Consider the following 10,785-nt stretch of genomic DNA (forward strand, 5'->3'; position numbering starts at 1 on the left):
AATTTAAAATTGTAACAAGGAGACCTTGAGGTATTAGTGGTATGCTTCAAAAGGCATAATACCCAAATGTGTCAAAGGGAAGGAGCTCTAGGGGTTGGGGACAGGTGTGGATACAGCAATGAGAAGGGAGAATAGAATAAAGAACAGAATACCAGCTTCCCCTTCATTGCTCCATCCTTTAGCCCCATTCTTCATTTCACATCTTAATTTTCTGGAGTGTAATTTTCTTCTGTTTAGTGCTGGGCATGGAACCCAGAATTTCATGTTTGATAGGCAATTGCTTCACTCTTGAGTTACATATTCAGCCCCTAAGGATGGATTTTAATGTTAATCAGGAGAAATGGAGGGAGCAGAAAACTCAAGGAACTAAAAGCCTTTATTTTGTTCTTTACACATATAGGGGTATGGGACAGGGCAGGCAGCATTGGTTCAGGGACTTCTTACACTGGGACCCTCCCTCCTTGCAGATCATCGCGTGTGAGGAACTGCACGCACTCTGCTGCACACTCCAGCCCTTTTCTGCCGGTCATTTACAGGGCCAGCTCTCCTCCTGACTACTTTTGCTCTGTCCACTTTACTTCTACTATTTCAGTGTATTCCCAATCCACCTCTTTGCTGTACACTTAAAATCACCCCATTAGAGGAATTAAAATGTATCATCCTTTGGTTCAAACTGCTACCTTTTAAGCCTTTGGGTTGTTTTTTTTTAAATCTCAGCTGAAACAAAGTGACTATCCTGCCTCTCCCATAAGATGGTTTTAAGTTTTAAGGGAACCAAGTCAAATCCAGAGAGTACAGGTTCAATACATAATAATTATTTACTATATTAGTTTTCTTCTCATAGTCTGCTCCTACAGATACTGTTCTGTCCCTGGATTATGCCCATTTGTGATGCAATTTCTCTCATGTCACTCCTAGGAGCTGACCCAAGAGCACCTCGCTCAACCATTATTCCAGGATCCCCCTGTAATGAGCCATCCTCTTCTTTCTTGTGGCAGCCCAAATCTAGTTGGGAAAATATGCAAGACTCCCAAGCTTTTGTCTTTGTTTTCACATTTTCTGCATTGATCTTTACCCTTTTTTCCCACTGTAGGGACCCATAATCATGGTCCTCACACACAGTTCAAAGCTCCTGCTTTGAAAGAACATACAGGCGAATGAGCAGACTGCCTTTGGCCTGAAATGGGCTGCTTGCCCACCCCAGAACTGTGCCCCCCCCAAGTGTGTGGTTCACTGTTCAACGTGAAAATTCCCTCTCCCCAGAAGTAGTTTCCAAAACCCAAACTAGCCCACACCTGATCCCTTGACCTCACTCCCCCTCATAATTTATCTCCACCCATCCTCCTCGGCTTTAATTTTGTAAACACCCAGAAGGTCATGAACTCGGCCCCACCCTTGAGAAATCCATTTTGTCATTTGCCTTCTAGCCATAGCCTGCACAATTATTTTTGTTCTCCACACCTACTAAATCCATATTTTGTTTAAAACTTGACTTTTCCAAGGAAACTAGCAGGTGTTTCCGGAACGCATGACTCTCTTCCAAACCTTGGTACTCCCTCACACAGGGATATGCCTGTCAGATGTCACAGGTGTACTCATTCAGCATTCATAAAGTCACTCCGTGTCATGTGGACTTTGAGAAAAATGTGCAGCAAGGGGTTAATTGTGCTGGAGCTTTGTTTAATGGGCATCACTTTTTAAATCCATTTCAGATGATCTGACAGATTCCTGTCTATTTTGGTGACAAACCTTTTCAAGCTACAGCACAACTTAATTCTTCTGTTGTCAAAAGCAGGTTATGATGGGCTCCATTTCCTGGTCTCTCCAAAAAGCCGTCTCCACACTCACCTACCTACCTAGTCACCCGTCTTCTAGGACAGAGGGGATGGCTTCATCTGTGCCCTCGCCAGATGTCTCTCCTTTAGAGGCCTCCAGTTAGCCTTATAGGCCTCTAGTTAGCCGGTCTCTAGCTAGTCTTATAGGCCTCCAGTTAGCCAGTCTCTAGCTAGTCTTATAGGCCTCCAGTTAGCCAGTCTCTAGCTAGTCTTATAGGCCTCCAGTTAGCCAGTCTCTAGCTAGTCTTATAGGCCTCCAGTTAGCCGGTCTCTAGCTAGTCTTATAGGCCTCCAGTTAGCCTTATAGGCCTCTAGTTAGCCGGTCTCTAGCTAGTCTTATAGGCCTCTAGTTAGCCGGTCTCTAGCTAGTCTTATAGGCCTCCAGTTAGCCTTATAGGCCTCTAGTTAGCCGGTCTCTAGCTAGTCTTGTAGGCCTCTAGTTAGCCGGTCTCTAGCTAGTCTTATAGGCCTCTAGTTAGCCGGTCTCTAGCTAGTCTTATAGGCCTCTAGTTAGCCAGTCTCTAGCTAGTCTTATAGGCCTCTAGTTAGCCGGTCTCTAGCTAGTCTTATAGGCCTCCAGTTAGCCTTATAGGCCTCTAGTTAGCCGGTCTCTAGCTAGTCTTATAGGCCTCTAGTTAGCCGGTCTCTAGCTAGTCTTATAGGCCTCCAGTTAGCCTTATAGGCCTCTAGTTAGCCGGTCTCTAGCTAGTCTTATAGGCCTCCAGTTAGCCGGTCTCTAGCTAGTCTTATAGGCCTCCAGTTAGCCGGTCTCTAGCTAGTCTTATAGGCCTCCAGTTAGCCTTATAGGCCTCTAGTTAGCCGGTCTCTAGCTAGTCTTATAGGCCTCCAGTTAGCCGGTCTCTAGCTAGTCTTATAGGCCTCCAGTTAGCCGGTCTCTAGCTAGTCTTATAGGCCTCCAGTTAGCCGGTCTCTAGCTAGTCTTATAGGCCTCCAGTTAGCCGGTCTCTAGCTAGTCTTATAGGCCTCCAGTTAGCCGGTCTCTAGCTAGTCTTATAGGCCTCCAGTTAGCCGGTCTCTAGCTAGTCTTATAGGCCTCCAGTTAGCCGGTCTCTAGCTAGTCTTATAGGCCTCCAGTTAGCCGGTCTCTAGTTAGTCTTATAGGCCTCTAGCCCATCACCCTCCACTCTGAGTCTTTACCTTTGACTTTAAGATATTCAGTAAATACGAGACTTTGCTGGATGAAGCCAAAGTTTCTGCCATCTCGTTTTTTTCCCTGATGCTCAAATATCCAAAATAATACTTTGTGAGCCTGTAGTTCCCAGCATCCTGATCATCCCTGATCTCATTCACACTCCTTTTTCACTAAAAACAAACAAATGAAACAACAAACTTATGCTTTAAAACTTAAAAAAAAAACAAAAAAACCCTCATCTTGAAACATGATGGCTTCAGGTTGGTATTCATTATCTGTAAAGTTCCATAGCAACCAATAAAGCTTACAACTGTTGGTCCTTATTAGAACCATCACTTCTTGCCTGTGACTCAGCTCTGCACAGTCTCTTCTGGTAATTTGGGTCATGATGTTAAGAAAATTATAGAAGTCTCCAAAGCTTCAAATTGCAAACTGGTTGAATTAGGGCAATGACTGCCCTCTTCAAAGTGTTGTCGTGAAACTTATATTCCACAACATGAGCTACCGTATCAATACCTGATTATAAGCCTAGCACTTGATACAGTGCACACACACACACACACACTCATGAAAGAATTATATATATAGTCATCTTTTAGATAATGATATTTTAGTCATCAACACGCTGCACATAGAATGGTGGTCCCAGAAGATTATACTGAAGTTGGAAAAAATGCCCATTACCTAGTTGTTTTTAGCTATCATAACTACTTTATGCAATGGTGTACATAATAGTTGTGTTTCATAGTGGTAAGTTTATTTGTAACGATGAAATGCATTCAGCTCAACTGTACTACTGGTCATATAAAAGTACATTGTGCACCATATGCAGACACAATACCCAATAATAAATGATGATAAATAGCTAGTGTATGTTGTATTATATACTTCATATTATTTTAATACTTACTTCTTATATGAAAAGAAAGTTTATTATAAAAAAGTATATTACTGTGTTATTTCAGGCACAGCTTTATATACCTGAGGTTTACAATGACTCTTAATTGTATTATATATCCAGCACTTTAATCTCATGCTATCTTATTCAAATGAACTATAATATACATACATTTTGATATATGTCTACATGCACGAGCAAATGCATGTAGATTATGTGTGCAAATATGGTAGCTTGGGTGCGTGGTTAGTTATACTCTGGTTTTTATACAACAAAATTGTAATAACATGCTATCTGCCCTCCTACCACCTCATGTGTGTGCACATGTGTGAAGGTTCACTTAACAGTTCAAAACATCCCGTGGGGTAAACATTGGTTGTGTTTCAGAGATGGAGATGTCTCTCGAAGTTAACTAGCATATTCAATGGCTTTTAGATGAACAATTCAAATGAGATCCAGGGTATACAATGGTAGCTATTTTAACAAGATTATATTGCCTCCCCCTCAAAATATGCAAAACTCTAAATTTTAAGGTGATACAATGTCATTTATAAGTTGTTTAATATCATCTGAATATCTTGTGTTTTAGAACACACAAAATTAAGCTTACTATGCAATGAGCTTTATAACCTTCTGCCTTCCTGGGTTTCATGCATGGCCTTGAGCTTTGCAGACAAACAGCAGGCACTCAGACAACTGTGCCTGGACAATGCAGTTGCAGTTTAAATACCAGCAACCCACCTTCTGACTCTGGTCTTTTCATTGAACACTAACAATCACAAGCATGTGTTCAGACACACTGCTTTAGAGCAGGCTTTCATGTTAAGGGCATTTAGCTGTGCTGTAACTAATGATAGTCCCCATGGGACAGAGAGGACGCTCAGGCTCTGAGGCAGTCACTCTGTTGTTTGTCAACTACTTGTCATTCTCGTGTTGACCCTTCGGGGGATGAGGTAAGAGTGACCATCGTCATTCCACATCCCTTACAGCTGGAGAAGAGCATGGGAGCAATAGCTGTGCGACAGGGAAGGGAAATGACAGGGGCATCTCTTCTGGCATGGAATAAGGATTTCATTGATGAAAAGGGACTACTTTTGGAACAGTCCTTCACCTCCCTGGGCACCAGTCTAAACAATGACTGCTTTGCCCATTTGGCAACCAGACTGGTCTCCATGCAGCATCATCTCCTGACCACCCACTCATAGAGGTAAAAGCTCTAAGTTATGGAAATCTCAAAATTACAAATAACTGTTGTATGACCGGGCTTTCCTTTCTGGTAAAAGTCCACAGCTTCATCAACAACTTGTCCAGTGTCTCATCGCTAGGAAGTGCCAGCATCTTTCTCCAAGCCTCATAAATGCCAAAGCTGTTGTTAGGTTTTCCAGACCACAGCATGCTTACCAGGTTCACTGCTTTGAAAAGGAAACTTTGTTTTCTCAGGAGTCTAAACTAAATGTAGGTATAACCATGACCTTCCATTTGAGTAAAATAAACAAAGCTGGTGATTTCTTTTTGTCTCATAGCTAAGAAACCCAGGCTTAATCTCTTCTGTGAAAAGCTGAGTGTAAGTAACAGTCTTCACTTATACAACAGACAGAAAAATACTCTTTACCTCAAGTGACCTCCCTGCCGGTGAGGAGGGAAGCAGCAATTAACTGACAGGTACTGCAGTTCCACTTAGGGTGTGTGACATGCTTGGAGAGCTTCTTGGGTCCAACACTGACTTTGGATGAGCTCACAGGAAAGGTGGAGAAACCAAAGCTTCCCACATAAATATGACCCCTCTCCTAGTGCACGGCACATTCAGCTTCAAGTGGATCCCAGATCACTAGCCTCCTCGTCACAGCTCTCTCCACCATGAAGGTTGTCGGGGGCCTTATTCTGTTCTTCATGGCAATCTATGTCTGCCACAGCTTGGGTGAGTTGGGTGTAGTCAGTGTCACCTATGATCCTGAAGGTTGCTTCTTTTCCATATATTTTCCCCTAGGAGCTAAGTTGTTGATATAAATATCGGGTCAAGCCGACTTAAAGGGAAAGAAACAGTTCTGGCCAGGGAGAAGGATCGTGGTTCTATCTGTACTTTGAGGGAGTGGGATTTGATGCCATCCCTTGAAAGCATTCTTACTTGGCACCCATGGACACAAAGAGTCCCAATTTCTTTATAAATTGTATTGCATACAGACTTACACAACCATTTCAGTAGACAGTTGCTCCTCAGAGTGGAGATGCAGAGTCCTAGGTGTCTTCATGGATCCATATAGTAGGATTGGAATAGAACATACTGCTCCAGAAGGTTCAAGTTAACAATCTAGCCTTTAAATTGTGAAAAGAGGTTTAGTTAAAATAAATGTCTAACACATTAAAGACATTCATTTACTTTTCTTTTTGTTTCTTTGAAATAGGGTTTTATTATGTAGTCCCATTGCTATGTAGACCAGGCTGTCTTTGGACTTACAGAGATCTACCTGCTTTTGCCTCCAGTGTGCTTTGATTAAATGTGTGCATCACCACATGGAGCTCTTTTCGTTTCTTGTTGATTAATAGAGAAAGTATATCAATGATAAGGAGTTAATGGCAACTGACTTTATCAAGTCTCCCATAAGTTCCAGAAATAATATATAAATTTACCTGCCTGATTCAAGGGCTTATCCATTGGCCACTCAAGTTCCTAAGCCAGCAGCTGTGGTAGGGTCTGTGCTGAGATTCATTGTCAAAAGAAATGAAACTTTTGACTGAAAGACAAGGCTACATTGAATAATGAAATTCCAGGCTTTGCTTTATTTTTAATATTCCATTGTATTTGCTTTCCAGAAGTGACCAGTCACCCTTCACCAACGGTAAGTATGTTGAACTAAATTTTAATTTCAATTTCTATTGGCTATTATTTAGTCAACAAATATTTGTGAAAGATCGATAGATAGTTCATGCCATGTGTTTAGGGAAAGCAACAGAGGAGACAAACACAGATGAAGAAACCTTTTCCCCAGCTGAAAAGATACATTATAATAGAACTTCTCTTACTCAAGTGTCCTAAATATTAACTAATAGGAGATCATGTAACACTAAAGTTAACTATCTGGCACAGACATGATCAGTGATTGCTCACCAAGTGTGGCATTAAAAAAGAGGAAGGGTGCTGGCACTGCTGGTATTTGCCATGGTGGTAATGCCACTATACAAACAGCTTTAACAGCATCAGAACATCTGAGATGAGCGAGACTTCAGCTCTTGCAGCCTGTTGTCTAGTTGATCCAACGTAGTGATACTTACTGTATTTGAGAAAAGCAGGACTTTCTCTTGTGTCTAACCAGGTGGACTGTGACATATACAAGAAGTACCCAGTGGTAGCCATCCCCTGCCCCATTGAAAACATACCAGTTTGTGGTTCCGACTATATCACCTACGGGAATAAATGCAAGCTGTGTACAGAGATCTTGTGAGTATCAAACACAAAGTGGACTGGGAACAATGTTCTCTACACAATCCTTCCCCTTCCCAGGATCCCTCTTAACTCTTTATACTCTACTTATTTCCATGCAGAACAGAGCATGGTAAGAAAACTCCAACTGTAGCTGAATCAGACCAGGGTTGGGCCAGCTATTCTGCCAAACAGCTCCTATCCCAGCACATATCTCTAATTATTGTACTTCTAGAAAGGCATGTGTTTTCAAGCTCATATTTGCTCCTGCAACTGAGAAGAAAGTCTGGAGTCACCAAATGGGCTAAAGTGGCCATTTGGATGCCCCCAAACCCAAGTACAAGTTTTATTATTTTAAAAGTGGAGTTCCACACAACTTCCTATATAAAGAAAGGTTCATGAATAATTGAATATCTGGAATCCACTATCTCGCATTGTTTCTAAAATACTAAACAACTTTAATTCATCTGGACTTTATTCTCAAGTTACCACAGGCTCTAAGTAAAGATCAGTAGTCTTAAGGGAGAAAAGGCAATGAAAATTATTGGTTTGCTTTTTTTTCTAAAATAAAGTATACAGGCTGTTACTATTGTATCAGTATCCCATGGACATGTTTTGTTTAGGTATTTTGCTTGACCTGCACAGTATTGGGGAGAATAGTAATTAGGTAGATATCCCCCTTGTAAAGTGTAAGGTGAAAGTTAGCACTTACTATCTTATACCAAATTCACTTTTCATCATTGTTAACTACCTTTTACCCACCAGCATTGGGCCACTTATGTCCTGTGTTCTCACCTTTGTGGTTTTCTTAGCAATTTAGAATAACAAATAGGACCTGAGCCCAGAGAACATGTCCACATATATTTCTGCTTGGGAAGCTTTTTTTCACAGAAGGAAAGATTCTTTGATGCAGATGCATAGATAGTCCTGGGCCATGAAACTAGGCATGTTCAAGGCCACAAGCCCCTGAGAAGAACATGGTGAAGGTCTTCCTTGGTATTGCAATATCCAGCTCCATCATTGCCTTGCTGAACACGAAAAGCTGAGAGACAGGCTACCTCAACTCCCTTTGTGGAGTCTTCTTGTTCTTTCAATGCCTTGGGTGATCTTCTTGCCTCTAGTATCCATGGAAGAAGTAGACTGGGATAGAGTTATCACTGAAGCAGAGAACCTCTCCTCTGTAGCAACAGCACGATGTTCTCGAATCTTCCTTTCTGTGGAAAGAGGTTCTACTCCATGGCCTTGTTCTTATCCATAAAATAGGTCCCACAGCTACTTCACAGTTTTTGTACGTCTTTTCAATTTTATATGTTCCTGATCTTGCTGAGTCTTGTTCATCATGTCTTCACTCAGGAGGAGTAATGGAAAAATTCAGTTTCTTCATGAAGGGCACTGCTAACTTCCCCATGGACAAAGAAAGAATGATGATGCCTTCATGGTGTGCAGGCGTGTGGGCTCTGGTGAACTTCTCCCCTTTGCTGATGTTCTAAGGTGGCGTCGGGGCTAGGTTCGGTTGTCCTCACTGACAGCCCCTGTGCTCATCCCTATTGACGCACGTTTCCTGCCAAGTTACCTTCTTTTCCCATCTGAATAAAATACAAATCTCTCCAGAAAGTTTGCTTTCCTACTGTTTGTTTGTTTTGTCAGAAAAATATTGCATCTGAATTATAATGTAAACTGAGAAATAGAAACAGACAAATCTTCTTTTTCAGTAGAACTTTAGAACAAAGAACCTAGAGTGGTTTTCAAAATCAAACACATCCCAGCCACATACTGGCTGTCTTTCTTGGGATCTTGGCCTTACAATTGTCAAACAATGTCACATACATCTGTGGCAGTCATTTTTCCTTATGGCTGAATAAACTTCCATGTGTAAATGCAAAAAGTAAAAAATAAAGGAGGAGCAAAGTATGGGAATACGAGGAAGCAGGAACACACACAAAGTAATGTTTGCTGGGCCACATAGTTCAGCCCCTCTCTTCTTCATTCCTCTTTGTTTGTTTTCCCTTTGCTCACTCCTCTAGTACTCCGTTTTCCAGTCATCTCTAGAGAATTCTTTTTTAAAGCAAAGACCTCTCATTCATCATTTAAAGATGCTCTGGTGAGTCTCACTCCTACCCACTTCCAGCACCAGCCGTTTACTCCCCAAACCCATCCTCTCCACTCTTCCCTCCAGTCTATCCACCATGCTCAGAAACTACTGAGCACTCTTCCAATTAGCATGTGTTTATGGCCCTTTCCATCTCTTGGATTTCAACACTGCCTTCCAGCCCTTTTGCTATCTTGTCTAAAAGGCTTGCTCTCTGTGTTCGTTTCTTCTAGATAAGCACGTATAATAAGCTCCCATCAGTTCTACCGCTGTCTGCCTCCTATGCTCTATCGAACGTACACCTTGGAAGCCATGTGTTCAAAATTGCCAAAAAACTAAGAAAGCAGCAAAACCATGGTGTCTTATTCTAGTATCAGTTCCTGATCTAGGTGCATGAGCTCGTGTTCTAAAGCAACACACATTCTGAATGCTTCAACAAGCTTCCTGGAAAGAATTTGCAGGTACACAAACAATGGAGAGCAACCAGTGTTGCTCTGGACATTCTGCGGGTGCAACCAACAGGCAGTGAGCTCGAACATGCCACAAACGAAGACTCCTTATTGCGTATATTTTTTTTTTACCATCTCTTACAACACCACTTTGGAATTCTCGTTAGTAACATGAAAGGAAAGTTGCTGTAAGATTTTAAAGATACAAATATAAAGTGAATCTGTTACATGGCCAAAATCCGTTTCCAGGGCTGAAGTTGACACAAATTCTCAGACACCTTACCCTGTTTCATTTTAAACTAGATTGTTCACATAATGAAGGAAATCAGACATGACTTCACCCAATAATCCGGTCTTTCAGAAACAAGTAAACCATGTCTCTGTCAGAAAGCATGATGCTGAAGTAATAACTTTGCAATGTTCTTTAAGAGTAAGTATACAGATCAAGGCTATAGAAGCTAGAGTCATAAAGTCATCCCTTAATTAAATACACAACCCCGGACGCGTTCTGAAAACCCACACACTCAAAGTCATGTGGCCATGTAGAATTAAGCTTTTGAAGATCTCTGTGCAAACAAACGAACAATCCTGTACAAATGCTTCTGGGAACTCAGATCACTTGTAATTGTTCAATCCTCTCTAGAACATGAGGCATTGGATATTTATTCATAAGCAGGCTCGGAGGTTAAAACAACTCAAGCTAGCTAACCACACTCTGGGGACTTCTCAAAAAACAAGATTGGCTTTGGGTTGTGATTCTGTTCCCAAAATCATCCTGCTCCTCGTTCATGGTTTTGTGTGCCTATGTGTGAGTGCCCTGTTCTCCGGAGGGCCACGCTGCACCCGAGCCCCATCCTTTGCGAGACCTTGCAGCACCCTAGCCTCCATTTAGTTCCTCCAGCATGTCTTCCTTCCTTCCCCGCCTCACTCCTTCTAGAAACGA

General features: G+C 41.8%; 1 protein-coding gene across 1 annotated transcript; it reads left to right on the plus strand.

Moving 5' to 3' along the window:
* The first annotated feature begins 5,616 nt into the window (after positions 1-5,616).
* Positions 5,617-8,883, plus strand: LOC142848625 (serine protease inhibitor Kazal-type 7). Its single transcript, XM_075970828.1, has 4 exons — positions 5,617-5,804; positions 6,698-6,723; positions 7,198-7,322; positions 8,658-8,883. The coding sequence occupies exons 1-4, from the start codon at positions 5,744-5,746 to the stop codon at positions 8,701-8,703; spliced, it is 258 nt and encodes an 85-aa protein (XP_075826943.1). The 5' UTR covers positions 5,617-5,743; the 3' UTR covers positions 8,704-8,883.
* Positions 8,884-10,785: the final 1,902 nt, after the last annotated feature.

Source organism: Microtus pennsylvanicus, chromosome 4, assembly GCF_037038515.1.
Source record: "Microtus pennsylvanicus isolate mMicPen1 chromosome 4, mMicPen1.hap1, whole genome shotgun sequence".
In the NCBI taxonomy this organism is placed as follows: Eukaryota; Metazoa; Chordata; class Mammalia; order Rodentia; family Cricetidae; genus Microtus; species Microtus pennsylvanicus.